Raw genomic sequence first — 26,217 nt, forward strand, 5'->3', positions numbered from 1 at the left:
AAGCTGGGAAATCAATACAAAACATTGATTGTATATTGTGTATATTGTAAAAATTGATTTACTTGCTCTTACATTAAAAATCCTGAGCATAAAGTGTACATACAGGAGTAGTGTTAAATCTTTGCCGGGCACTTTCTACTATTTTCAAAAATGAACGTCATACTTTGAAGTTTCAAACATAAAAACGAATTTTTACTTCCTTTATATATATATATATCACCACGTATATGACTTGAATAAAGTTTTTGCCATTAAAATTGTGTCCATTTTCTGTATCGCAGTTGTAGTAATAAGGTTATGTGATGTAATTTGGAAGTTAAAAACATATTGAACACAGAAAATGCATGTAGAAATAAATGTACATTTACTAAATGCATGTTATACACCGAAACGTGTAGACAAGAAACGCAGCTAGACTATGCCCGCCTAAACTGTATTCTGATTAGGCGTTGTGTCTTTACGAACTTGGGTGGGGTACATAACCATGAAGACAATGAGCCAATCAAATGATGCAACACGCCATATTTGAAAATAGGCGTGATTTCTTTTAACAGACACACAACGAATTAAACTCTGATTTGTGTAGACGTCTTACATGCTGCGTGTTGACCAATAAGAGTCTGGAGCGTTGCCTGCGTTGAATAGAAAAAAACCATTTGGACAAAATAAGGTCGCCTAACACGAACTGGCCAATCAAAGAACAGTGACGTAAATCTGTATAAATAATTCTGTATGACGCCAGTCTGTTGAGCTTCGGCGGCCATCTTCTACAGCCGAAATTCCAGTTTAAAGCGGAAAAGGAAGAGAAAGGGAAACGGTTTGAAGTTGTTTTGAGAAGACAGAACGAAAAGTCAAATGTTTAGAAGGACTGTCTGTTAATACGTGTTTGGTTGAGTAAGACAGGAGTCGAATTTGACTAGAAATAGGCGAAAAGATGTCGGACGACGCGGCGAGAGAAGATGCTTGCAGAGAGTATCTATCGTCTCTGGAAGATTTGACTTTCAACAGCAAACCTCACATCAACATGCTGACCATTCTCGCCGAGGAGAACCTGCACTTCGCCAAGGATATCGTCGCAATAATTGAAGCACAAATCGCCAAGGTTTTTATGACATAGAATTCTTAACTTCAGCCATTTTAATTTCGACGTAGTGAAGGCTAGTTGCCTATGCGTATATAGAACTCAGTCAAGGCAATATGGCGACCTCATTGTGTAACTCGCGTTGCTTAGTCACATAGCTAGTTATTGGCGTAGCGAGATAGCTACTTAAATTTGCTACATATTGCCATGTCATTACTGGTACTAGCTGGCCATCGCGATTTAAATTTTAACTTCATGAACATATCACGGTTAACGTTATCTAGCGAATCAATGTGGATGCTTACTTATCTGGCTAGCTACTATTGCCCGTGTTTTAGCTAGCTAGTTAATGATTTTATATGAACTAGTCGCCAAAAATAATGGAGTATCTTGACTGCCAACGTTCAAAGTTCGCAGTAAGATGGCCAGTTAGATCGCTCGCTAGCAATCTTAGCTGCTCTGTATCAGATATCGATGTAGTTAGCTAACTGTAGCTAGCTCGTTGCAAAGCTGGCTGGCAGACGGCAACAATATGGCGACAAGTGTAACGATCGATAACTCGGCCATTTCTATCTAAGTTGACATTCTGTAGCACGTGTGGTAGGCCTCAGTTGGGTTTGATTGCGTTTAGTACATTAAGTTTATATATCTTTTACAAAGAGTACCAGGCCAGTTAGCTACATTTGTAAGCTCCTTCGAGTGGCCCGTTTCCCTGCATTTTCAACCACATATCGATGATTTTAGTAGTCAGTTTAATGCTTGTATTGTTAGTTAATCTAGTTAGGTGTGGATCCGAGGTAATTTAACAGTTTGACATACCTATAGTGTGTTAAACTTTTGATGCCAAACGCACAGCTGTCGCAAACTCATTTTGGTTATTAAAAAAAAAACAAGAAGAAACATTGTCACTGAAATTAGGTGGGGTTTCCTGGTTGAAAATGCAGGGCAGCTAAGTATTAAGATGTCACTACTGCGTAGTATTTGGGTTGGTTTAACGTTGCAAAGGAAATAATGGGGATTTTAGACTGTCGAGTGATGATTACTCGTCGTAATTTGAATTTTGGAATGTGACTGAATGGTATTTTCAATGACACAATAAAAACTATGAAATACGGTTTTGTCTTTTTCATTTCCCAGTGTAATTTATTCGTTCCAAAAATGGTAATTGCTTCCTGTTTGTGATTCAGTAACATTTGTAGATTTTACGAAGGATGTAGATTTGATCATATTTAATGTTGCTTGTGATCTAACCTTACTGGAGACATTGCCTGTTTATTTGGAATGACTATTCCACTTTAACAACATTTAGTGGCCATATGCTGATATATTTTCAGTGAGGTATCGGAGTATTTATTTACCAGCTGTTGTGTGAGTCTGTAAACATTTCCAAAACATTTTTGTTGTAACTTGGCTAATGTTTAGCTGGCTAATTTGTGACAAATCTGCTGTGGAATGTTTAACTCAGGCAGCCTCGGTCATCAATTAAATCCAAATAGTGCTTATTAAATCTAATGAATTTTGAGCTAATGAAGTGGTAATCTTGACACTCTCCAAATTATATATTTAGGAAATTTGGATAATGTTTTTTTTTTTGGCCTTCGTTTGAAAGAAATGCACACAGCATGTGGTGTCATGGGCCATATACTTGATGGGCATTGAGTCAACTAATGAGAAGGTTGTCAAACTTTAAACAAAAAAAGGTTTTAAGGGTTACCATCTCCAAACATTGAACTTTATGTTTTTTCTGTACTAACAATATGGTGCCTGCTGTTTTTTTCAATTTTTGTGGCTTTTTTTCCTCTTCAAGAACTTTTTTGTGAACTCTGGAAATACTTGAAGATCTCTGGATGGATCAAAGATTTTGCTGAACATGGACTTTTTTAAACACTTAAGTCTGTAGTCTAAAATCTTGCTTTACTGACCTGTAAAACTAAAAATATGCAACCTGAACTTGTTTTTTTGGACAAATGTATGCACACTACCCCTTGGATATGGGTGACTTTTCTTTTAATAGATTTGAAGATTTTTTTTTTTTTTTTGCAAATGGAAATGTTCTTAAACTGGTTAGACCCACATGGTCATAAAAGTGAAATTATCCCATTAAAAACCTGCAGTGGTGGGGGATAACTTGATATCTGTGACTGTTACCAGATGGTTGCTTTTCAACAAAACTCTTAGATTTGCTAATAACATGATTTTCAAAATGTTGGTCCAAAATGTCCAGTTTTTTGTGAAGTGAGAATATGCTATTTTGTAAATTGTCAATTGTATAAATTGCCTTTGTCTTCTAAACTTTCAAGTTTTCTATTACTCTAGGCACCTCCTGCAGAGAAGCTTCCTGTTTTGTACTTAGTGGATTCCATAGTGAAGAATGTTGGAGGCGAATATCTTGCAGTGTTCGCTAAAAACCTAGTCGCTTCATTTATTTGTGTTTTTGAAAAGGTATATAATTTTTGTTTTTCATCCATTTTAAAAATTGTTGCTTCTGTTAAATATTCACAAAGTATGTGTTTTTCTGCCTGTAATTTGTAGTTATCTTAATTTTGTACTTTGGCATATTGAGTAGTACATGAAATAGTTGTTAAATTCTAACCAGGCCCTTTACCTGACTTGTGGAACATCTGACATATATTTTAGATTTTGGATACATAGTCTTCAAGCTAGTATGAATTGACATTACTATGTAAAGCTTTGGCTGTGGTTAATAGATCAGTTGTCTTAATATTGATCTGTGCATTTAACCACAAGTCATCATGTCAGAAGGATGTGTTTTGTAAGTACACGTGTGTTCAAAATGTTCGCAGTTGTAGTTTCCTAAGAGTGTGAAGGTTTAAATTCCAAACTGGGATGCTTCAAGCCCTTTCATTTTAGTCTCGTCTTTTTCCTCTTTGCGTCCCTGTTTACTTGGTCAAATTGAAACCTTAGGCTGACTGCTGAAAGTAGGCAAGAAAATCGGATTTCACACCAAGCTGTCTTTTCATTTTAGGTTGATGAGAACACTAGAAAGAGTCTGTTCAAATTGCGTTCCACCTGGGATGATATTTTCCCGTTGAAGAAACTTTATGCATTAGATGTCCGAGTGAATTCTTTAGATCCTGCTTGGCCAATCAAACCACTGCCACCAAATATGAATGTAAGCATCCATGTGAACCCTGAATTTTTAAGACAGGTAAGCGTAGGTTTAGGGGGGGGGGTATTCTTTGTTTTCTGATAATCTTCTGTTTATGTGAATAAACGAACAAAGCTGAGAGAAATGCCGTAATGTAACCTATCACAATAGTACTTGGAAGATGAAATGTATAAAATATATGAGACAAAGTGGTTATGATTTTTGTTTTTTCATTTCCCTCCATTTTTTGCATCATAGACTAAAGAAGTAGGATCTCCCAGGCCCAGTACACCACAACCTCAAAGCCACGTAGTGGTGAGTGAGAAGAGTTTGACCCAGGAACAAGTAATCAGACAGCAGCTGCTTGCAAAGCAGAAACAATTGCTTGAGCTTCAGCAGAAGAAGATAGAGCTAGAGCTTGAACAAACAAAAGCCCAGCTGGTGAGTGGGATAGTAAGTTTTTGTTGTTTGTTCTCTGTTCAGCCAGTGAACACTTGTTTAATTTGTCCCCTTTTTGATAGCCACCCTAGGTTTCTCTCAGTTGTGCCTTACTGTCCACTTTGAAGAAGTGCAAGTACAGTTGGTTGGGCGTTGACCAAATGTCCAACAATTTTGACAGTGGTTAATTAGCAAGTGTGACTCACATCTGTATTGGTTTGATCAATACTACAGTGTCAGAGTGTTTAAAAGACTATATACATATTTTCAGTTTTTTTACCTAATTATTGCAGAAAGTTTCAAAATATAAAGTTATTGGCATTTTAGGAATGTGTGTGTTGTCAAAGGTTAACTTGTCTTAAGTTTAATGTTGTTTAAGGTTGAGTATTCGTTATCTTCTCAGTGTATAAAAAAAAAATTTGAATCAAGGTTTTTTTTTTTTTTTTAAAGGCTGCTAATCAGTTGGTATCAGCAACTAGTTCATCTGTTAGTGCTCCAGCCCATCCCAGTGTTGGTGAGAAGGCTAATCCATTGATCACTGCACAGCCTGGTAAACCCTGGCTGCCGCCAGCATTAGACAGCAAGGTTTCCATGAGAGATCCTCGCTTGAACAGAGCCGGACAGGCAACTCCCTTTGTGAAGGAACAAGTGCCAAATAAAAAGGAGAGTCATGGTTTGGGAGGTGCTATTAACCCATCAGATAAGAAAGCAAATACAATGGCTGACAAGCAAGGTAGACTGGAGCTTCCCAAGACAAAGATTCCCAAAAAGGACTTTTTATCTGAGGAAAAGCAGAAATCCAAATCACTGTCCCCACTGAATAAGTGTGTTCAAGGAAAAAGTAAAAACACTGAACTGGAAAATGTAAAGGGGGCAGAAGTCAATAAGAAGGATCCAAGGTTACGGAAGCACCTCCACGATAAGGTAGATGTGAAGGAGGATGATGGTAAGGAGAAGAAAAGAGGTTCTGAGAAAAAAGAGAGGGACGAGTCTGCCAAAGCCTCCGAACACAGATTCACAGGCACACGAAGCAAGCTTGCAAATGGTTCGGTAAACAAGCATGAGAGAGCTGAGACTCTCGAGAAACAGGACTCCAAATCCAGCAAAGGGAATGTGAGGAAAAGGTCTCGCTCGCGTTCACGTTCACCACTCCTGCATTCTCCCAAAAGAAAAGACAGGCGGTCACCGAAGAGGAGAACAAGAAGTATTTCATCATCTCCTCCTAAGTTTGGGAAAGGAAGGCAGGCAGGGGGCAAACATTCACACACCGACGACTTCTCGCAGCATGCAAATACAAGAGAAGAACGAACTACTCCAAAAAAGAACACAAGTGAGACGAGGAGACCAAAAAGATCACTGGAGGAAAGGCCTGTAGAAGCCAGGGACACACATTCACCAAGGTTACCCTCAGAAGTGAAAGAACACGCCAACAAGAGATGGAGAAGTGGATGGGAAGAAAATAAACAGTGAGTACATGTTTTGTCTGTTTTAGGGGACTGCAGTGATCTGATTTTTTTGTGTATGTGTATAATTAACAAAATATAGTCTTCGTTTAGCATCACTGCATTGTGTGCAGAATGTAAATTTGTTGAAAGGCACTGTGTAATGGGTTTTTTTCTTCCCCCCCCCCCCCCCCCTCTCCCCCCCTTTGTACACCACCCCCTCCCCAAGTCTGAAACAACCTGAAGAGAACCTTCCACATGGAAAAACGGGTCCACTGAGGCATAAACCATCCTGGTCAGGCAATCAAAGAGTTGCTACTCCTCGCACACCAAAATCACATCGCCTGAGTGTTGATGCTAACCTGCAGATACCAGAAGTGCTCAATTCTGCAAGCAAAAGAGATCTTCTGAAAAAGGTATGATTAAAAGCACAATACGTCATCAGTAAGTTAGGTTTGCAGATTTGATTGAGCATGTCCACTGCGAAATATAAAAGACCTTGGTCATCCCAGCACGGTACACGGCTCTCTAGAGAGTTGGTTGTAAAAATATAGATGTGTGTATGTGTATATATATGTTCACAAAAAAGGAAGGCCATCAGAAGTGAGAGCACAAGGCACAATCATGACAGGTATGTCTGCAATTGTTTATTTACCAGTTATCCCATTAGTTAGTATTAGCCCATTCTGTGTATGAATCTCAAGTGTCTGTGATAGTTGTAATCTGTGCCTGTGATTCTTTTTTTTGTAACTTCTTTGCCGTGGACTTTTAAACTAGTTGGATTGCTCTGATGTGCACTTAAGTATTTTTCCATCAGGTCTAAATTGTGTGAATGTGTGAATGACATGCCTGGCTACTCAGTTTGTTCTTTGTTATTTTTGATTTGTCCACAACCACAAACAACCACAAGGACATGGCAAGATGCATCTCATATAAAGTCTTGCAAATGTTGAAATCATTGCTTTTGAATTTGTTCTTGGGTCCCTGGTTTCGCAGTTGTTTACTTTGAATGATGTTTGGTCAGGCCAGTAAGGTTGTTTGCTGGTTGGTCATTAATTAGTGGATCCAGGAAGGCATTCTCCATCAGAAGTGCTATCAGCCAGGTTACGTTTGTGTCCTTGTTTCTTAAATCTAGTTTTTGAATTTGTGGATTGTTCCTCAAAATTACACGATTATGAGTGTCACACGTGCATTCAGGTTATTGGAAATGGGTGCACTGAATGTAGTAGTACTACAGTTAAGATTCAGTGCCCTGCCCTACCTGTTCCCATTTCTATTAAAATGTCTTTTTGTTATGTGGTGATTAAGAGAGATGTAAAGCTGTACATTCTGCTGTTTTGAACAGGAAAGTGGTAGTCATTTTGTAGGCACTGGTATCTTGGTCCTACTTTATTATGGAGAATCTGTTTCATATTTATCATGTGAATGTGGCTTAAAATCACACAGTTTCAGATGCACTCAGGGATGTCAGAACATGTGCATGTGGGGGGGGGGGGTTGTCTCTAGTGAAGGGCAGAGGGGGCAGTTTGGGATATACCATCTCAGATACAGACTCAAACACCTTTTGAATATATATATATTCATGCTAGTTACACAAGTCACACAAATTAGATTTAGAGGATGAAAAAGGTGTGAATAGTTCAGTCTGATCCTGGGAGTCAGAGAATGCCTGAATATCAGGTTAATTTAGATAAACATCCTTAGATCTAACAAATGTACTGTAACAGTGATATATTTTTCTGTTTTGGTCTTCATTATAGGCTAGCAAAAGGCTTGCTGATGGTGAAATATCCCATGATGACTTTCTTGATGTGGCCCACCAAATTAAGCAGCTCTTTCAGTATCAAGAGGAGAAGCAGAGATCTGACTCTTGGGAGGGACCAAGTGAAGAAGGACAGTTTGTACCCAAAAAGAAGCCCTTGCTGGCCACGCCTCCATCCCAGCCCGGAAATCTTTCGGATGCTGAAATAACTTACTATGAACATAAAGCTAAGTTGAGAAGAACACAGGTCCAGCGTCAAGGTAATGCTTTTTTAGATGCAGACAACAGCTTCTGTAATGAGGAAATGGTTGTGAAAGAAGTTGAAGCCCCTGAAGGACATGCCGGAGCATCCCAGGGATAGCCTCTTCAGAAAACGTCATGAGAGTACTGAAGGACCCATGTGTCCTTCTACCCTGAAGAGTAACAGGGTACATAGAAATAAGTGTTCCCAAGGAACTAAATACATGTTTGAAGAGCATGCTACCATAGATCTTAAAGATTTGTCTAATAATAATAGTTCCCCAGGCTGAAGGGATGGCCAAGGCAGGATTACAGCCATAGAGATGATCCTTGTGAATGTAGTTGATGATTGAAGGCAAGTGCAGAGTTCAGTTTTTATAGATCTAATGCATGCTTTGTGCTGACATTAATTTCTTATATTACACTATGTACCTCTTGCAGGTGGAAGGGATCGCCAGTCACCATATAGTGAGAGACAACAGCATCAGAGACCACCACCGTATGAGGAAAACGATCAAGGAAAAAGTGGTTCTGAAGTGCAGAAGAGATATGGAGGAGTAAATGAAGCTGTGAAACTCGAAGATTCTGTCAACCAGCCATGCTCAAGGCATGATGAACTGAGAAAAAATGACAGACCCTCAAATTCAGGTCTGCCATTCACAAAAAAATCACCAAGTCCAGTCAACTTTGAGGGACTGTCTGGAAAATCCCCAGTAGCAGGATTTGAAAGTCCATCTGGCTTAGACGCAGACAACCACCAAATATCTGCAAGAGAACCCAGCCCCAGTCAAAGGTTTGACATTCCCTCTGGCGGTGAGCATGCTGTGACAGGATCTGATGAGGATGTTCATTTGAATGTGGACGCCCCTCCAAGGCATGATGTTCCTTCTGGACCGGCGAGGAGTGGACAGCCAGGCCAAATGCTGTGTGAAGCTTCAGGGCAGACGCCACCTCATGCCTCAGAAGGTCCTGTTTCAAGATATGATGGAGCAAAACACCCACACAGATTTGAAGGTTCAAAGCCTTTGGCATTTGATGGCCCAAGTCACATGAGCCAGCCCAGATTGGAAGGACCAGCACGATCTCATCTACAAGGGCGATTTGATGTCAATCCAGGCCCAGGGCGATTTGATGGCCCGTCAGGGCCTCATGGTCCTTCGAGATTTGATGGACAACATCGGCAGAGCCCAAGCAGATTTGATGGGCCTCAAGGGCCTGGACGATATGATGGCCCACAGTTGCATAAGGGTCCAGAGAGGTTTGATGGTCCTGGTAGATATGACAGTGATAGATCTATGCAACCCGTTCCAGGACGATATGGTGAGCCACAGGGTCATGGAAGATTTGATGGGCCTCATGTTCAGCAAGGAACAGGTAGATATGAAGGCCCGGTGGGACATCAAGCTCCAGGCAGGTTTGATGGGCAGGGGCCAATTCGATTTGATGGACCGCAGATGCAACCTACTAGATTTGATGGGCCAATGAGGTTTGATAATCCCCACGTGCCTCAAGGCCATGGGAGATTTGAGACACCTTTGCGGTTTGGTGGTCCACAGGTTCAGCAAGGACCAGGTAGATATGATGGGGCTCAACAAGGACCAGTGAGGTTTGATGGTCCAGTTAATCAGCCAGCCGCTATGCGTTTTGATGGCCCTCAAGGACAGCTAGGACCCATTAGGTACGATGGACAGCCTCAAGGTATGGCACGATTTGACTGCCCACCCAGTCAGCAAGGCCCTCCCAGGTTCTGCCCACCAAATTTACAAAGTCAACAGAGGCCACAAGGCCCACCCATGTATGAGTCACCACAGGGTCAGGCCTCATTGGCTAATCCTGGTGGACAGCAGCCATCAAACTTCAACATAACTAATCACAGGTTCACAGAGCCTCTAAATGTCTTCAGTGGTGCACCACAACCTTTTCAAGGACAGCAAAACATGTCTCAAGGAGCCAATTTCAACGTGCCACCTGTTCCAGGAGCAACAAGTTTCCCCAATGCATACATCAGACCTGTGTCAAATTTTTACAATCCCGGTGCTCCAGTTGTCTCTGGGAGTGTGAATACAGCAGTTCCAGGTGGAAGTGTTCCACAACCTGTGAGTGTCACCCTTGCATAGTACTTTTTTGAAGAATTTAACATGTTTATTTCATTAAAGACAAATTTATTCCAGGGGCATCCACAAGTATTTCAGTGGATGCAAAGCAGCTATAACATGTATTTTGAGTAAAAGAATGTTCAAGTGATCAAATGTGTCTCATCCAAACTGTGGTAATGGATGACACTCAAAAAACAATGCAGAGCAGATCAAAATGGTGACATAGTTCAGCCACCAGCTCCTCACTTAACAGGCTCAACATTTAATCTGTGGCATATATCACAGTGGGAATGATTGATAAGCATATTTGGAGAAGAGGCTTATCATTTTTTCCTGTTGTTCAGATGAATATGCTGTCTGCCCTTGGAAAGCCCCAGATACCAGCACCTTACAGCCAAGGTCAGCCCTTCCTTCCACCACAGAACTCTGTGCCTTTCAATCAAGCAGGTGAGACCTTTCATTATAACTGCTTTGGCTATTGAGTGGGTTACATGGTTATTGGAGCAGATCGCAGTAGGCCTGTGCAAATTTGTTGCAAGGACTTTGTATTTTAATTTAATTTCCAATGTTTCATAGGTCCACAGTTTGGATCATCTGAAAGTCATTTTGGTCAGGTGGATGTTAACGATTTGTTAACAAAGCTGATTTCTACTGGAATAATTAAGCCACCGCAGAGTGACACAGCTCCAAGTGGTAAGATTTTAAACCTGCTTTCTGTTGCTTTATCTCCATATTCACTCAGCAGTGTGTTGCCTGTGGTGAGCATTAAGATCACATTTCTTAATCCTCTCTAGAGATTCAAGCGTAGCCACTCTAGAGATTCAAGAATTTTTTTTCTCTCTACAAAAATGACATTGTAGGTTTACAGAAAAATTCCAGAATTCTATTGGATTGTAAAGGTCTAAGGAGAGATGATTTCATTTTTACATTTGTTAGCAAAAAACTGTACAAGCTGTCCCCACTTTCATGGCATGTGTTCCTGGAAACTCCACTGTGTATCTGTGTTTCAGAGTCAACTGTAGCCCCTCAGTCACAACCAGCGGCAGAAGAGGAGGAGGAAGAGGAGCAAGATGATGATCAAAATGTCCCTGATCTCACCAGCTTTGTGATTGAAGACATGAAACAGTGCGCTTTTCTATGAATTCATCTTTAAAACAGTTTAAAACAAGGATTTTCATGCTGCTTTGTTTTTGTGGTGTGTTTTGACCATGAAACTGGCAAATTAATATTATGATAGTGGGGAAATAATAATAATCTGGAGAGAATTAATTTCTGTGTATTTATTCATTATGAGCATTCTTAAAAGAGAGCAATAGCCTAACTGCATTTAGCTACACATGTTGAACTTTGAGTCGAAGAAGTATTTTATTGATTATAATTTGCAGAATCAGAATGCAAGATGGTGATTTATTTGATTTTGAAAGGGCTGATCTTTTTTTTTTTTTCCTTTTAACAGGAGATACGACAGTGTTATCACCAAACTGTACACAGGAATACAGTGTTACTCCTGTGGGATGCGTTTTACTGCCTCGCAGACGGATGTGTATGCTGATCACTTGGATTGGCATTACAGGCAAAACCGATCAGAGAAGGACATCAGCAAGAAGGTCACGCACAGGCGGTGGTACTACAGCCTTACAGTAAGCCAGATTGTGAAACCCATGCTGTGTGTGTTTGTAGTCTGCTGTGCACCTGATATTTTTTTTCACAGTGTATGTCTGGCATTCGCTGTCAGCCCATCTTGTGCTGTGTGCTTAGTGGTTGAGTCTGCAATCTGAGACCTCCACAGTGATTTAAGAGGATATGAGTGTTTTACCTTCAACCTCTCATTTACAGGATTGGATTGAATTTGAAGAAATCGCTGATCTTGAGGAGAGGGCAAAGAGTCAGTTCTTTGAAAAAGTCCATGAGGAAGTAGTGCAGAAAACTCAGGAAGCTGCGAAGGAGAAGGAGTTCCAGAGTGTCAAAGCAGCTCCAGACGTTGTTGATGAGGTACGTCACTGCAAGTGTGGTCCGTGCCTTTTTAAAACCCCTGTGCCATTTGTAGTTTGAATAATGAACTCTGTGTAGTTGGTATCATCTTTTGTGGTCATTACTCTAATACACTCCTGAAAATCAAGATGCAGTTGGCAAAGGTAACAAGTCCATGGGACAGTGTGACGTGACAAATGTGGCTGAGGATGACTAAGGAGTATTGATTTCTCGCACATTTTCAGATTCTCTGGTACATTTAAAAACCAAAATATCTTGTCAAATGTTGGTAATACCAAGATTTTGCGAACAGTGGACCCATGTCTAGTCGATGCTAACGTGAATTGTATCATCATGGACATTTAAAATGTACTGTAACTGAAAGAGAAACTTTTCTATTTTGTTTCCTTTTCTCTCAAGTCTTGCGAGATCTGCCAGGAGCAGTTTGAGATGTACTGGGAGGAGGAGGAGGAAGAATGGCATCTGAAAAATGCAATCCGTGTTGATGAAAAGGTATGTGAAAACTCACTAAGCCATTAAGATAAGTTGCTGGTTTGAGAGAAACGGTAGCGTTTGCACAGGTTGTGTTTGTTCAGAAAATTGAGATGGATTGGATGGATGGATACCTGGTGAAATGCAGGGCATTCAGTTTTAACATTACACTAGCATGCTGCACTGAGCATGAAGGCTTAGCACAGCAAAGTGACTGACAGTTGCATGATATGGCAGGATGAAAAGATGTGACTAACCCATTTTGTTCCTTGTTTACAGACGTATCACCCATCATGTTACGAAGACTACAAAAATGTAAGTTGTACAGTTTTTTTTTTTGTGTGTGAATTCATTTTCATGTGATTTGTGCAGTATTTGCGTGTGTTCTGAACTGACTGATCTTTTATCATTTCCCTGCTTCTACGAAGACATCTTCATTTGTGGACTGCACTCCGTCTCCCAGCAAAGCCCTTGTGGAAAACCCTTTAAATGCATTTATCAAACAAGAAAAAGATGACCAGCTCTCATGTTCCAGTATTACACAAGAAACGGACGCGCAGGGTACCTGTGCAGAAGAAAAAGTTGAAGAGAGAGTTCAGGTTAAGTTGGAGGCTGAAACACCAGCCAGTGCAATTATTTTTTAAAGATGCTGCTTTTTTTCCCCCCGTTTTTTTTATTGACGAGACAGTACTGTAATTTCTTTTTGTAAAGAAAGAGATATTTTTTATATTGATGAGCTCTGAGGCAGGGTCCTCAGCTATGCACACATTAAATACATTTTTGTATTTGGTATTGCCTGCAAAATTCAGGTGTTTTTTGCTGTGTGAATGCTTCTTGAAAATGTACCTTGGAAAAAATGTATGTATAAGATTTAATTTATTAATAAAGCTATTTTTGCTATTCTTTGTGTAATACTGGTAAAGGGTATACTACTAGTGTCCCTAATGGTTTGCTTTACAAGCATTTTTTTCCACAAAGAAAACATTTGTTTATAATTGCTTTTGGGTTTTTCAAGATGGCTTAGAGCTGACCTAACTGATAGGACAGAAGAAAATTAATATGTGAAAATTTATTTTCTCTAATATGTCTTAAGAGGATTACATTTTGGTTTCATTTGGTAGGAGTGTACAAAAGGTAAGGTAGAATCCAGTCAATTTTTTTTTGATAAGTTTGAAGTGTAAATAATTTAGGTGCTGTAATAGGTTGACTAACATTTATGGATTCCTCTGTGGTGCAGGTTTCTAATTACGTTGTTCAGTTAAATTCTAAATGTTTTCAGGGTTTCTTTTTTGCAGAGGTTCGATGAAAAAGCAAGTCTGCTTGAAAGTACTGGATATTCAATAAAATAAATATAAAAAAAAAAATTGTTTTGAGTCTGTGTGAAATGTAACGTGGTGTGATTCACTGCTTCCTCCCTCTTGTCCTTGAATTTTTGCTTTGTCACAGTTCTGATAATAAATAAAGTCATTTAAATGAACATGCTTATGTGTCTGTGGTATGTTGCAGCAATTGCAGTTTTGTTCTGCACTACAAACTTTTAACAGTATGAGTTTAACAAACAATTGTGTAGGTAGCATTTTAAAAACAAACGAATTTAGTTTTTCATTTTAGTTAAATTTCCCGTAATTAAGTGCCTGTTTGCACTTTTAGAATCGTCATTACTGGCCAAATGTCTGAGAGCTGTTATGCGAATTAACTTATGAACCGCCTAAATACGTTTTAGGTCAAATAAATAAATAGACACTCAGCGGTACAGAAAATCTGAGCAATATTACCAGCCTGGAACGAACTAGGGAAAAAACAGTGGTACCATTACAAACTTGAAATATCTCATGAAGGTGCAACAGGTTTTTCAGGATAGATGACGCGGAACATGAAAACCTCTGTGACACTGTTAAAACCTCAGTAATGCTTTGGTCCTAAGAATAAATTAATCAAAAGTTACTCATACACATTCTATGGTAGATGAAGGTACATTTAAATGAGCATAGACATCGCTCAACTGATAGGTATAATTGTCAGTTCAGCTCGAGGAGATCAAGGTGGTCAAGACATGATTTTGTAAAATGGGATCACATGCATGAAAAATCGTCATGCACAAACATATTAATCCGCAAAACATAGTCAAATCCGCTGACGTGCCTGTCACGAGCAAAACATCTAAAATGACACCGCCAGCTTTGAAACATTGGCTCAAGAGGAGTGAACAGGAAGTCTGTGTAACCAAAAACAAACCCTTAGCAACCGGATCAAGATCTGAAAAGTAACCGTAGATTTGGATTAACGTGGTATAATAAATGTCAATCGCATCAAAGCCATCGAAAGGTAAGATCTAAGATATCGACACTTAAGCTTCTCAATTAAAGCCCTAGTTAATCTTATTTTTTGATTGGTTCTTCTGTGGATTTGTCACCACTCGTTCTTTTTTTTTTTCGTTTTCCTTCTTGACGTTAAACCTCGCTAAATCGTAGCCACCAAGTCTATATTTGATGCTGAGTTTTAAAACAATATTTTTTCGTGCACAATCGCCGATGAACAGAGGGTCAAGCACGTATGTCAGTCCACGATGCCGTGAGAACAAGTGATGTGAAGGAGCTGGCCGCGTTGGTGAAGAATGGAGCCGACATAAATGAGGTGGACAAGAAGCACAAATTCACCCCGCTGCACTGGGCTTCGCACGCCGGCAGCCTGGAGGTAGTCATGTCGTGGATATAAGGTTCCATTTTCATAAGTCGACATGAGTCTCTGTGAAATGATTAAATAATATCATTCTCTTCAATTACGTTTTAGTTTTAATGAAGTTTATATTCTGTTATGACATGAATGCATTTGCCATTTAAATTTAATCCGAGGAAAATGAATCAATAAATTTGTGTTAGGGTACTAAGACGTTGCAGTGAAGGGTTTTATAGTAAACTTTTTTTTTTTTGCTTCATTCAAAGTGCTTACACTGGCTACTATGGCATGGTGCTGACACCACTTACACAACAGCTCAGGGATGGACAGCGGCCCATATTTCTGCAATCAGGGGACAGGATGCATGTATGCAGGTAAAGAGCACGTGTCAGCAAGAATATCACATAGTATTTCTCGTATTGTTATTTTTGTAACAGTAGCCATGGGTGAACAGTGGGTATGATTGGTTATGAGTTGGCATGTACTCTGTTGTACTAACATTTACCATTTTTATGCCTGGGTGCTGAAAGAAAGTAATTCTGTGTGGATGTTTTGTTGTCATTGTCGTCCCCCCTATAGAGGTGGGCCACTTTTAATTCCCGGTTTCAAGAGTGAACTTTGTAGTGGTGCTGGATAGACACTTAAACCTTTTGCTAGTTCTTCTGTGCATTCAATGCTTGTCTTTATCTCTGATATTAAATGAACTTTCAAGCATTTCTCATTCTTCTTAGACAGCATTTCAGATTGTCCATATCTGGGTTTGTCAATTTCAGATGATGTTGCTCAAAACCTGCCAGTTATATTTTCAAATGCCACACCTTGAAAATTAAGCAATGTGAGCTACTTCCCTTTTTTTCTCTTTATGCAGTAACAGAACTGTACAGTAATATTCTTTTTTCTAGATGAAGATACATACATCTGTGTGCTCCTGTGTAACCCCAGTGTAAGGTCCATCATGGTGCATCATGAAAGGAAAATGAATAATGTAAACAACATGGCGAACATGTATCTTAAAGCGTGTACACCTTCTTTATGCAGGCCCTGAGCTTGAATGGGGCCGACCTCAATGCTAAAGACAACAGAGGCTGCACCCTGACCCACCTAGCTGCTGCTCACGGACACTCCAACACTCTGCAGGCTGTCCTACGCAGTGGAGCGGTCAGTCTGCAGCCCCTATTCAACCAACACACCCTTTTCTTTCAGAAAATCAGATTAGGAAAACTGTTCTTTCTCAGTTTGTGTTAGTGCCTTAGCTGAAATATGGACGCAGTTATGTCTTTGCCCAAAAGGACTGCAGTGCTGCAGATAAGAACAACTGGAGGCCATTGCATTATGCTGCATTCCATGGGAGGCTGGGCTGTCTGCAAACCCTTGTTAGATGGGGAGCAAATCTTGATGATGTGGATAACAATGGGAACACGCCGGGTATGGACAGTGCAAACACCCTCTGATGGATAGACTGATGCACCTGTGTTAACGTAAAGCTAAAGAGAGTGTCTTTGTTTTCACTGTTGGTCCTTGTAGCTCACTTGGCGGCCACGGAGGGCCATCTCTTTTGCATTAAATTCCTGGTTTCAAAGGGACTAAGTTTGGCCCACACACTAGGGGCCAGAAACAACCAGGGAGAGACACCCAAAGCTCTGGCTCAGAGGTTCTGCAAGCAGGCTGTGCTCCAGTTCATCGATGCAGTTGAAAATGAGCAGGATGTTCCACTGGAACAGGAAGGTGGGCCTATTTACATTTAAACCTCCCAAATCTTTTAGAACCGTGCAATTCGCTTGTTTGACAGCTTCCTTAGAAAACATGAGTGTAAAATAGCCGTTTATTCAGTTGTCTTTAACGTTGCATGTTACACTGAACCCTGGGGAAATTTTGATAGGGTTCAGAAGTTTCTGCCTGTTGTTTCCTGTCAGATGTTGCATTTCCAGCGCATGTGGCAGCTTCACAAGGGGACCTGGACTCCCTCCGGAAACTGGTGGAATGTGGGGTCATCAACATCAACGAGAGAGATAGCAAGGGGTCCACTCCCATGCATAAAGGTGAGAAACGCTCACAGCAAGTGCTTGGCTGAAAATGGTCAGTCTTCTTCACAAATCATAAAGTCTACATCCATTTTATATGTAAAATGCAAAAAGTTGCCTTTATTTGCCATCAAGCTGTCTTTATTGTTTGTCTCAACTTTGGAAGTTAAATTTGGCTTTTCCAGAATGACTGAAGAGGCACAGGGGGTTGATTTCCATAACCTCCTCATTGTGTTTGCTCCCAGCCGCTGGACAAGGTCACCTGAACTGCTTGCAGTGGCTTTTGGAGATGGGTGCAGATCACAAAATCAGAGACAGCGCAGGGGAGACACCAAAGGACACAGCGAAGAGGTCTCTCCACGGCAAACACTGCCAAACAAACACCCCCCAATAAAATTCCTACCTGATGCTGCAATCTTCACAATCCCTGAAATAAATAATGGCTTATTTGATGATTTGAAGTGTATTCTATTTGGGTAGTCACCCAGGTGTGTTCCAACATTTTCTTCCCCCCTGTACACCACAACAGGTATGCTCAGCTGGCTGCTGTGAAGGTGCTGGGAGGAGGGGGATTGGAGGACGATTCAGACGAAGAGGCGGAAACAGTTAGCCCCACCTTCTCCAATAAACACGGCGTGGAGGGGAGCACAGACAGCTCTGAGGACGTGAATTTGAGTGCCACCCAGAGAAAGGAAGGAAGAAGTCAGTCTGAGGTTCACTTTTTACAAATGAACACATTCCTTTCAACGCAGCTGTTGATGTTTTGGAAATGTGTCTTTGGTTAATCGCTCTTCTGGACACTTCCAGTGAGAGCATACCAAAAAATCGAGGAACTCGAGCACCTGCTGGAGATCGCGAGAAGTAACTACAGGCAGCTGGGAGGTCTACTGGAGGAAGATAGAAACAGACGGAAAGAAGCGAAAGAGACCGAAAGGTGAAAATGAGGGTTTAAATTTTCTCCTTTAAGATTTTTCACGAGGTTAAATGTAATTCATTTGCTGAAAGGAATTTACAGTTTCGCCTGTCGTTTTCAGAGCCATGCAGGAGCTGGAGGCACAGCTGGAGTTTGAGAGAGTGCGCAGGGAGAAATTGGAATCACAGCTGGACGACTGCAGGGAAGAAATTAGGCGTCTAAACCAGTGTCTAAAAGACCTGAACAATACTACAGTAAGTCTCTCCATTGGTCAACATTACCTGCGCTTGACTCTAATTTTGCCACACAATAAAATCAAAAGTTGCCAAATCTACCAACAAAATCAAATATCTTTTTACTGTTGACAGTAATACTGTGCGATCGAGGTTATTTAACTGCAAATGTAAATTCCTCTTTTAACAGGAAGACATTTCTCAGAGTCCCCAGGTCAAAGAGAAAAAGAAACAGAAGAAAAATAGAAGGACTGATGCTGGTGGAGTGTTTGTGAGAAGAATCCCAGAAAAGTAATCACCTAGCCAGGAGCATCACTGGCAATTTTATTTAATAATCTTCAACAGCTACACAGAATGCTTTCTCCGTCCTGCATTGTATCTTCAATTTTTAAAAATTTTAATACTGTGGATAACTGCACAGTTTAACGTCTGTACATTTGATATTAAGCTTTAAATACAAAAACAGTGTGTGGTTCAGCCTCTCTGAACATTGTTCACTCTAAATATTAAACAAAATCACTGCATTTAAACACTGAACAAGGTGTGCCATTGCGATACATGGCAGCACCAGGTGCACTGTGTGCATAAGAAACAAAGACACTTTGGTAAACAGACATTGTATGGTTTAGTGTGCCCTTCCAATATACAAAGACTACAAAAAAATATCAATTACTCCATTTTACACAAACATCTGTCGGTATGTTATTTCATGCAAAATAAAATAATATTTTGCAAGGGTAAGATGGTCCCTTTGAAGACCTGCAGCTGTTATGTGGTCCATCACTTCCAGAGACGATAAAAGCCTAAGGCTATCGCCAAGCACGAGAACACAGATGCTGCAAAAGAGCAGAGAAGGGAAAATGTCAATGTAAAATTTCATTTTAATAAAGACAAATGTATAAACAACATGTGCAATGCAGCTCATCCATCTTACATTTACTATACCTGGATAAGTGAGAAAGTGGTGGGCAAGACAGGTCTTTGTTGCATCAGAAATCAGCAACACAGTGGGAAAATGGCATTTACTAATATCCACGTAAAGCTCTCACCTGCAAGATAGCGAATGGTGTCAAGCTTGAGAGATTCCAGGAGTGTTTTCAGGGAAGCAACCTCAATGTCAATTTTTCTGGTTGTTTCCATTGTGCCACGGTCAATATCTGCATTCTGGTGGAAGTTGTGAAATGCATCGCTGTAGTCTGTGCCAATGCATTCATTTCATTCAATCATAAAATATAGAAGCTGATTTGTACATCATGAAAGCAGAATGATTTGTGTTCAGGGCATTTTGGTAATATTATGCTAATTTTATTTATCTGAGTAAATGAATGCAGATGCACACAGACATATGCAAGCTTATTTAAATCTAACCTTCTTGTGGAATTCTGTATTGACTTCCATGAGTTTCTTCTCTTGCTCGGTAAACTGATTTGAGGAAGAAGCCAACACAAAAAACTATTAGCACACAGCAAGGTACTGGATTAATTTCAAGAGAGACAATTTCAATTAAATAAAACTGTTGTTAAACTCAAATTATTGCACATATGATACGGCATAAATACAAAGTGTAATTTATTTACCATGTCTGTCACTCTGCTTCTCTCCAAATTTATGTCCAGCTTTGCATCTGCTCTGATTTTCTGACTCTCTTCCTTTAACAATTGAAAGCATAGTTAAAACAGTTGTTTTCACACTTGTCTTAAAAGCAATCATTGAAAATGCACAGTATATTTCGGTGGTTGCATATAAATCAAAGGACTGCAGTAATATGGTTGTATACACTGTCAGGGAGTACCCCACATAATCTTGAAGAAAAGCTAACTTTTCTTACTTTGTCATGAAGTTCTCTATGGAATTTGTTTTGGAAATTGTACTTAATATTGCTTAATATGGTTAGTTAAGATGGCAGTTATCTACCAGTCAGCTGGTGCCAAACTTCACTTACCATTAGCCTGTTCTTAAGCTGTTCAAGTTCAGTCTTCATTTTCTGAAGGAAAAAAAACATTTATTACATTCACATAGATGAACAAACAATGGACAAACTTGATACATAAAATGAAAAGACATTTTTTCAAAAATATTCAGACAGTATTGCTTATATTCACCTATCTCCTATCAAATATTGCTTATCCACTAATACCATTTTTAAGCATAATTATTTGACACCTGTATATTTGACACCCATATGTTTGTCCCCCCCAGCCCCCTCCCCAAAAGAGAGTTCTCTAACCCACCTTTTCATACTCAGAAACATATTGAGAATCATATATCTATTGTATATACAGCTATTGAGTGATACTTTCATTCCTGCCATTAGATGTTGATTGTGTATGGAATCATGGGATCTAACATTACCGCGTTCTCAGAACGCAGGTTGGCAAATTCACTCTTCTCCAGAATAACCATATCTTTCCTTATGGAATCAAGATGGGCCATGATCTGCTGAAGGGCTATTTCCTGGAAAAAAAAAAGAGAGGAAATATTTCAGGCCATTGTGGGCCTACATTCTTCGGAATTGTTTGCTGAGACTGTAAGTGCATAAAAACTGCAGTGCATATAAATAACAGGTTTTGCACTTTATGTACCTGATGGGCAGTGGTCACCATATCCCTATATACAATGTCCATGTTTGCTGTTGTCAGCGTCACCAGTGCCGTCACAATTATTTCTGCTTGCCTCTTTTCAAAACCTAAAATGAACAACACACACAACACACATTTTGAACCCAAAATTATTTTCATAGAGGTTTAACAATTAAAATTGATCTTAAAATTGCTCTTTAAATTATTTAAGAGGTTTAACAACTGCTTAATAATGTATTTCACATTTTCTAGTCAGTGGTGTAGTAACTCCCTTTCCAAGAAAGACTCCTTATGGTTTTTTGCTTGTGTTGTAATCTGCCTCACTTGTAAGTTGCTTTGGATAAAAGTGTCTGCCAAATGAATAACTGTAATTGTAAATAAATGCGACTCACATTATTGCACTTTTGCAATGGAGAATTGCAATTATCCCGTGACAACATGATAGTAGAATGACTCTTTCAGAGTTAAAAACGTGGGGCATTATGTTATTCAATATACAATCTTGGGTGAGCTTATGATACTTGCTAATATAACCAAGCCAAGCCAACAAAAAACAACTCACCACTAGCTTCCAGTTCCTTCACCAGTGCATGGGTATCAAAAGTCAATTTCCTTTGCTCCAAGGGAGTGAGTTCCACTTTTCTCATGTCGTAAGTTCGGACAGTTGTTGCTCTGTGAAACTCTTATTAAAAAAAAAGGGGGGGGGGGGCAGGTTAGGATTAGGGTTAGGACATCAATAACTCCAAATTAGTCAGTGCTATGCAGATGCACAGATTCACTGACCTTCATATGATCTAGATAGCTCTTCACTGAGCCCACAACATCACTTTACAGTACAGTACAGCCGGTCCAAGATCAGTGAATCTGCGCATCATTGACCTGAAATAAACAAACCGTGTTTTGGCTCTGCGTACAGAAATGGTCTTAGTGTATGGAACCATACAGAAACCTTGCCATACGAGTTTTCATGTACAAAACAAGGATAGTTGGTGCTTTGCTTTTATAATATGTCGACGTATTCAAATGGATTCGGCTACATCCTCTGATTTGCATAGTATGTGAACTGTATAATCGGCTGATACAGATATCTGAGCAGATGAGATATATAGATGCATTAAAGAATAGATGCCTCTCTCAATGATGACCACCTGTTGATTCTTAAAAGATGCCAAGTATAAATTCCTTCAAAAACAAGAAATGATCATTAAAAAAATAAAACCGTAAGAAAAATAATACTCGGTGATATTAGGTGAACGTTTAAAACCTATATGAGTTAGGTCACTTCTCAGCACTTCCTGTTTATTAGCGTTGGCTACGATTTTGTGGTCAAACAGCACAGCAGCGTGTCGGATACATTCACTCAAGAGTTATGTGCACTTCTAGAACCTACCTTTTATGTTCTGTAATCGTCCCGTGCACATGTCTTTGGCAAGGTTTAGAAAGGTAAATCGCCCTGCTGGACCGAAAAGAGTTACACAATGTCTGCAAGTCATACTGAAGGTACTATCCTTGATAGGTAACGCTAGCTATCTGGCAAAAGCTAGCAACGATCTAAAGGTAATAGTCATATGAATTAGAACAATTAGTACAATAACTTGTAATGAAACACTGAAAATATCTCGCAGCTTCTGACCCGTTTTAGAAAGTTGGATTGACAACACACACAAATTTCATGATCCGGGCACTTGCAGCACAGAGACAACCGAACAGTGCTGTTTGTGGTGAGCTAGTGCGGTCCGCCCATGGTCTCTCTGATTGGAGGCTTTCAAACATAGGGGAAGTAAGTGTTTACGTAGCATTGTGACTTGGGGTTTCGCTGACCGCATGCGTTGGGCCGTACGCTTATACAAGCTGATAACCTCGGGGCTCATGTAATTCATTTGCTGATTGTTCACGATGACATTAAAAGGAAAGGTAAACGGTCTGATGACGTGCTTTGTGGGAAGTGCCAGTTCAACACAGATGAAGGTCAAGATCTGGGATCAGAGGAACAGCGCCAACGCATTGGCTAAAATTAAAAGACACACAGTCGTTTGCCGATTAGTTGACGATGACTTGTCTTTATTAACAGTTTAGGACGTTTATAACATAACGAAAGCTTATGTATTGTGTCCCAGTGTGTGCTTAAACGTTTACAGACAGCGGAATGTAACGGGTTTTTTCTTGTCAGGGACTACAATACCCAGACTGCCCAGCGTTTTCGAAAATACGCCCATCCATAATCTGGTAGTAGTTTTACGGACGACCGCTATCAGCAGGTTTGGCAGGTATAAACCATCTTATTCGGAATTCAGACTGCGTATTGTGCGTTTATAGATAATCGCATGATATTATGTTTAGGTTTTTGAAGTTTCCTCATATATTGCTATATTGGGTTGTTGCTAGTAAATATCAACATGAGGAGATGTTGTTTAGAAATGGGAAGTTTTATCTATACATTTTGAACATTGATATTGCCATATACTATATTCAAACTACCCATTTCAGAATACAAACTGAATAGCAGCAATTGACAAAGCTCCTTCCCTGATGCATAAATGATTACATTCCACACAATAAACTAATTTGGGTGAAATGTATTTCATACATTGTTCTGTTGTTCTCTTGTTTCTCTAAAATTGAGTTTTCAAGGTCCCAATCTGTAGCGCTGGATCATGTCTGACCTTGTGACTCTGAACGTGGGAGGAAAGGTCTACACCACATCCAGGTCAACTCTGACTCGGTTCCCAGACTCCATGCTGGGGACGATGTTCAGCACCGCGATCCCTGTAAAAAAAGACAGCCAGGGCCACTATTTCATCGATCGTGATGGAAAAACCTTTCGGCACATCCTCAACTTCCTCAGAACCTCACACCTCGACCTCCCCGACAATTACAAAGAAATTAAACTACTGAAAAGGGAGGCAGATTTTTATCAGATTGAGCCATTGATTGAGGCTGTGCAGCAGAAGGAAGCAGAGATCATGGCGGTGGGGCAGAATGCTATGATGAACATCAGCCTTGACCAGAAAGTCCAGACAGTCCACTTCACGGTGAGAGAGGCCCCTCAGGTCTACAGCCTCTTGTCTTCCAGCATGGAAGTTTTCATTGCCAATATATTTTGCACTTGTGCTATGTTTTTGAACCACCTTGGCGCAAAGTTCTTCTACTATTTCAATGGCAACCTCTCCCCTGTTTGCAGTAAAGCTGAAGACCGGAATCGCATTGTTCTGGAGTGGGTGGGGTCAGTGGGTGGACTCCCAGAAGAAGAATACACAAGACAGAATTTGAAGAGGCTTTGGGTGTTAAACAAGGAGGTCAATGGTTTCAGTGTCTTTGTTGAAGAGGTTTTGAAAATAGCCACAAGTTGTGGTTTCTCCATGGATCCCACATACCCCAGCTCCAGTGACTTTCTGAATAATAAAATTATCAGATTAACTCGCTACAGATAGAGCACTATCACTCTGATACTAAATGTCTTGAAAATATTTCAGAACCTTGTTTGTGGCTTTATCTAGTTTTTTTTTTAAAGAATTACAACATTTGATCACTGCACTAAAGCATACTATGGGCTTATTGCAAGTACATTTTGTGCTCTGTTTAAAATATTAACATACAATCACTCAGAAACATCATTTTTGAGCATATTGAATGTGTCAGTGAGTTCCACTACTTTTTTGCCAGCCGTAAAATTGGACTAGTTTCAAGAGGGAATTAGACACATCTTGAATATAAACTATGTGGACCATGCTTTTATGGTTTTGTTACTTTGTTGCAACTGTTTCATTTTCAGAACTCTTTGCATGAGAGGGGCACCTTTTTTATTAATATATATCAAAAAAGGCATTTCCACAAAATGTGGTGAAAATAAAGAACTGAATTTAGGCCTAAAGCCTGTGGAAATTTAATTCTTGTTTTCAAGAAGGAATAAATAAACCTCATCAAAAGCATTTTCAGTCACAGTATGGTTTCAGTGTAAAGTGCAACATTTTGATAGGTGGTGCAGTATTTTGTTAGATAGAAATGTGTGCAGTTTGTTGATGGTGGCAATCATATTATCCTGGGAAACAATGCCTGTGGTGTAAAGTAAATAGATGTGTACATATTGCCACATCTCAGCTATTGACCCTGGGTTTGTCATGCTCATTTTGTAGTAAATGTGTAAAATTATTTTATAGATATCTTCACATCTGAAGCTTAATCATAGGCATAGGCATGCTCATTCATAAGCATAAAAGATGACAGAAGGGTAAATGTAACATGGCCTATTGAACACACACATCTTTAAACAAAATGTATGAATGGGAGCTTATCTGGGGTGTGTTACTCATTCATCAGACAACCTCCCAATCCACATTCCCAAAACAGATAATGGAATTGTCTCAAAACAATGTTGCAATTAACAGAGAGCTCATTGCAACATTCAAATGGTTCTGTTTCACCGCAGAGCTGGAACCAGGCATACCTGCATAGTTCAAGCTCTGGGTGGTTTGCCACTATCTTTTTGCTATGCTAATTCATGTCAGAATACATGGAAGGGAAAGAGGGAGGATGCCAACACCACTGATGACAGCAAACAACCAATGGCAATAATTAAAAATGAACAATAGTTTAATATAGTGTCAGAGAGAGAGTGGTTAAGAGGTGGGGGTTCTCAAATAAACCTCAGTCTTGCACTGCTGGCAAAGTCAAATAATTATCTCAGAATGGGCAGATACTACCATTCAGTGTGACTGACCATATACTATACTAGCTGACCACGTTTGACCCGACCTACTTCCAACCCGGTTCAGGAGGTCGGTGCTGTTACAAGCTGAATAGCGTTTCCATGTTTAAATTATCTGAATGGTTGTTTTAATGTCTGTGACCAAAAACTCATCATTAGATTATAGCATAATCAGCTCATCTGCGCAAACTCCAGACCGGTATCATTCTGGTGAAAGGAGCCATGTGAAAGAATGACGAAATTCCTGCACCAAGTTATGTTGTGCTGAATCTGCGCAACATCAACACTGCATGACTGTGAATCTTAGTTTACTCAATATTTTACGGAGTCGGTCTGAGACCTTGGCGACTGTAAACCGATTAACCAGCGACATGCTTTACAGTCGTTAAATCCTCCTAGATCGACGCCCTCAAGCGATTGAACCAATGACGTTCGACCAAACATTTTTTTCCTTGTGAG

The 26,217-nt window shown here is 39.9% G+C and overlaps 4 protein-coding genes across 9 annotated transcripts; 3 read left to right on the plus strand and 1 right to left on the minus strand.

Moving 5' to 3' along the window:
- The first annotated feature begins 742 nt into the window (after positions 1–742).
- pcf11 (PCF11 cleavage and polyadenylation factor subunit) lies at positions 743–13,425 on the plus strand. 2 transcript variants are annotated; one of them, XM_036523502.1, is made up of 16 exons: positions 743–1,102; positions 3,398–3,523; positions 4,068–4,250; positions 4,449–4,631; positions 5,079–6,094; positions 6,300–6,486; positions 7,831–8,092; positions 8,514–10,168; positions 10,513–10,615; positions 10,745–10,861; positions 11,179–11,293; positions 11,625–11,808; positions 12,005–12,160; positions 12,560–12,652; positions 12,911–12,946; positions 13,060–13,425. In XM_036523502.1, the coding sequence occupies exons 1-16, from the start codon at positions 935–937 to the stop codon at positions 13,273–13,275; spliced, it is 4,800 nt and encodes a 1,599-aa protein (XP_036379395.1). In that variant the 5' UTR covers positions 743–934; the 3' UTR covers positions 13,276–13,425. The 2 variants fall into 2 exon arrangements, with proteins under 2 accessions (XP_036379395.1, XP_036379394.1); XM_036523501.1 differs by lacking the exons at positions 743–1,102; positions 3,398–3,523 and having other exon boundaries at positions 3,814–4,214.
- A 1,451-nt stretch (positions 13,426–14,876) lies between these two features.
- On the plus strand, positions 14,877–18,769 carry LOC118775762 (ankyrin repeat domain-containing protein 42-like). The gene is made up of 12 exons (XM_036525841.1): positions 14,877–14,956; positions 15,171–15,325; positions 15,574–15,681; positions 16,346–16,465; positions 16,597–16,732; positions 16,832–17,032; positions 17,221–17,346; positions 17,574–17,679; positions 17,858–18,030; positions 18,136–18,262; positions 18,363–18,495; positions 18,665–18,769. Exons 1-12 carry the CDS (start codon positions 14,929–14,931, stop codon positions 18,767–18,769), a joined length of 1,518 nt encoding a protein of 505 aa, XP_036381734.1. The 5' UTR covers positions 14,877–14,928.
- An 80-nt stretch (positions 18,770–18,849) lies between these two features.
- Positions 18,850–22,720, minus strand: ccdc90b (coiled-coil domain containing 90B). 2 transcript variants are annotated; one of them, XM_036525309.1, is made up of 9 exons: positions 22,444–22,720; positions 21,616–21,735; positions 21,057–21,160; positions 20,827–20,928; positions 20,417–20,458; positions 20,052–20,123; positions 19,843–19,896; positions 19,524–19,638; positions 18,850–19,310 (listed from the first exon to the last, which is right to left on the minus strand). In XM_036525309.1, exons 1-9 carry the CDS (start codon positions 22,544–22,546, stop codon positions 19,255–19,257), a joined length of 768 nt encoding a protein of 255 aa, XP_036381202.1. In that variant the 5' UTR covers positions 22,547–22,720; the 3' UTR covers positions 18,850–19,254. The 2 variants fall into 2 exon arrangements, with proteins under 2 accessions (XP_036381202.1, XP_036381204.1); XM_036525311.1 differs by lacking the exon at positions 22,444–22,720 and adding an exon at positions 21,837–21,899.
- A 131-nt stretch (positions 22,721–22,851) lies between these two features.
- Positions 22,852–24,912, plus strand: LOC118775398 (BTB/POZ domain-containing protein KCTD21-like). Of its 4 annotated transcripts, none has more exons than XM_036525299.1 (3): positions 22,852–22,967; positions 23,224–23,320; positions 23,677–24,912. In XM_036525299.1, exon 3 carries the CDS (start codon positions 23,708–23,710, stop codon positions 24,482–24,484), a length of 777 nt encoding a protein of 258 aa, XP_036381192.1. In that variant the 5' UTR covers positions 22,852–22,967; positions 23,224–23,320; positions 23,677–23,707; the 3' UTR covers positions 24,485–24,912. The 4 variants fall into 4 exon arrangements, with proteins under 4 accessions (XP_036381192.1, XP_036381193.1, XP_036381194.1 ...); XM_036525300.1 differs by having other exon boundaries at positions 23,685–24,912; XM_036525301.1 differs by lacking the exons at positions 22,852–22,967; positions 23,224–23,320 and having other exon boundaries at positions 23,486–24,085; positions 24,240–24,387.
- Positions 24,913–26,217: the final 1,305 nt, after the last annotated feature.

Source organism: Megalops cyprinoides, chromosome 3, assembly GCF_013368585.1.
Source record: "Megalops cyprinoides isolate fMegCyp1 chromosome 3, fMegCyp1.pri, whole genome shotgun sequence".
Lineage (NCBI taxonomy): Eukaryota > Metazoa > Chordata > Actinopteri > Elopiformes > Megalopidae > Megalops > Megalops cyprinoides.

Excerpts from the sequence above, each read along its gene's own strand:
- LOC118775398 (XM_036525299.1), top strand. The coding sequence starts at position 23,708 with ATGTCTGACCTTGTGACTCTGAACGTGGGAGGAAAGGTCTACACCACA.
- pcf11 (XM_036523502.1), top strand. The coding sequence starts at position 935 with ATGTCGGACGACGCGGCGAGAGAAGATGCTTGCAGAGAGTATCTATCG. Across the intron at positions 1,103-3,397 it reads TTGAAGCACAAATCGCCAAG|GCACCTCCTGCAGAGAAGCT; the intron begins GTTTTTATGACA and ends CTATTACTCTAG. Across the intron at positions 11,294-11,624 it reads GTGATTGAAGACATGAAACA|GAGATACGACAGTGTTATCA; the intron begins GTGCGCTTTTCT and ends TCCTTTTAACAG.
- ccdc90b (XM_036525309.1), bottom strand. The coding sequence starts at position 22,546 with ATGACTTGCAGACATTGTGTAACTCTTTTCGGTCCAGCAGGGCGATTT. Across the intron at positions 19,897-20,051 it reads GAAGCAGAGTGACAGACATG|TTTACCGAGCAAGAGAAGAA; the intron begins GTAAATAAATTA and ends TCCTCAAATCAG. Across the intron at positions 19,639-19,842 it reads ATACAGAATTCCACAAGAAG|AATGCAGATATTGACCGTGG; the intron begins GTTAGATTTAAA and ends AACTTCCACCAG.
- LOC118775762 (XM_036525841.1), top strand. The coding sequence starts at position 14,929 with ATGTCAATCGCATCAAAGCCATCGAAAG. Across the intron at positions 18,263-18,362 it reads GAAGCGAAAGAGACCGAAAG|AGCCATGCAGGAGCTGGAGG; the intron begins GTGAAAATGAGG and ends TGTCGTTTTCAG. Across the intron at positions 18,496-18,664 it reads AAGACCTGAACAATACTACA|GAAGACATTTCTCAGAGTCC; the intron begins GTAAGTCTCTCC and ends CTCTTTTAACAG.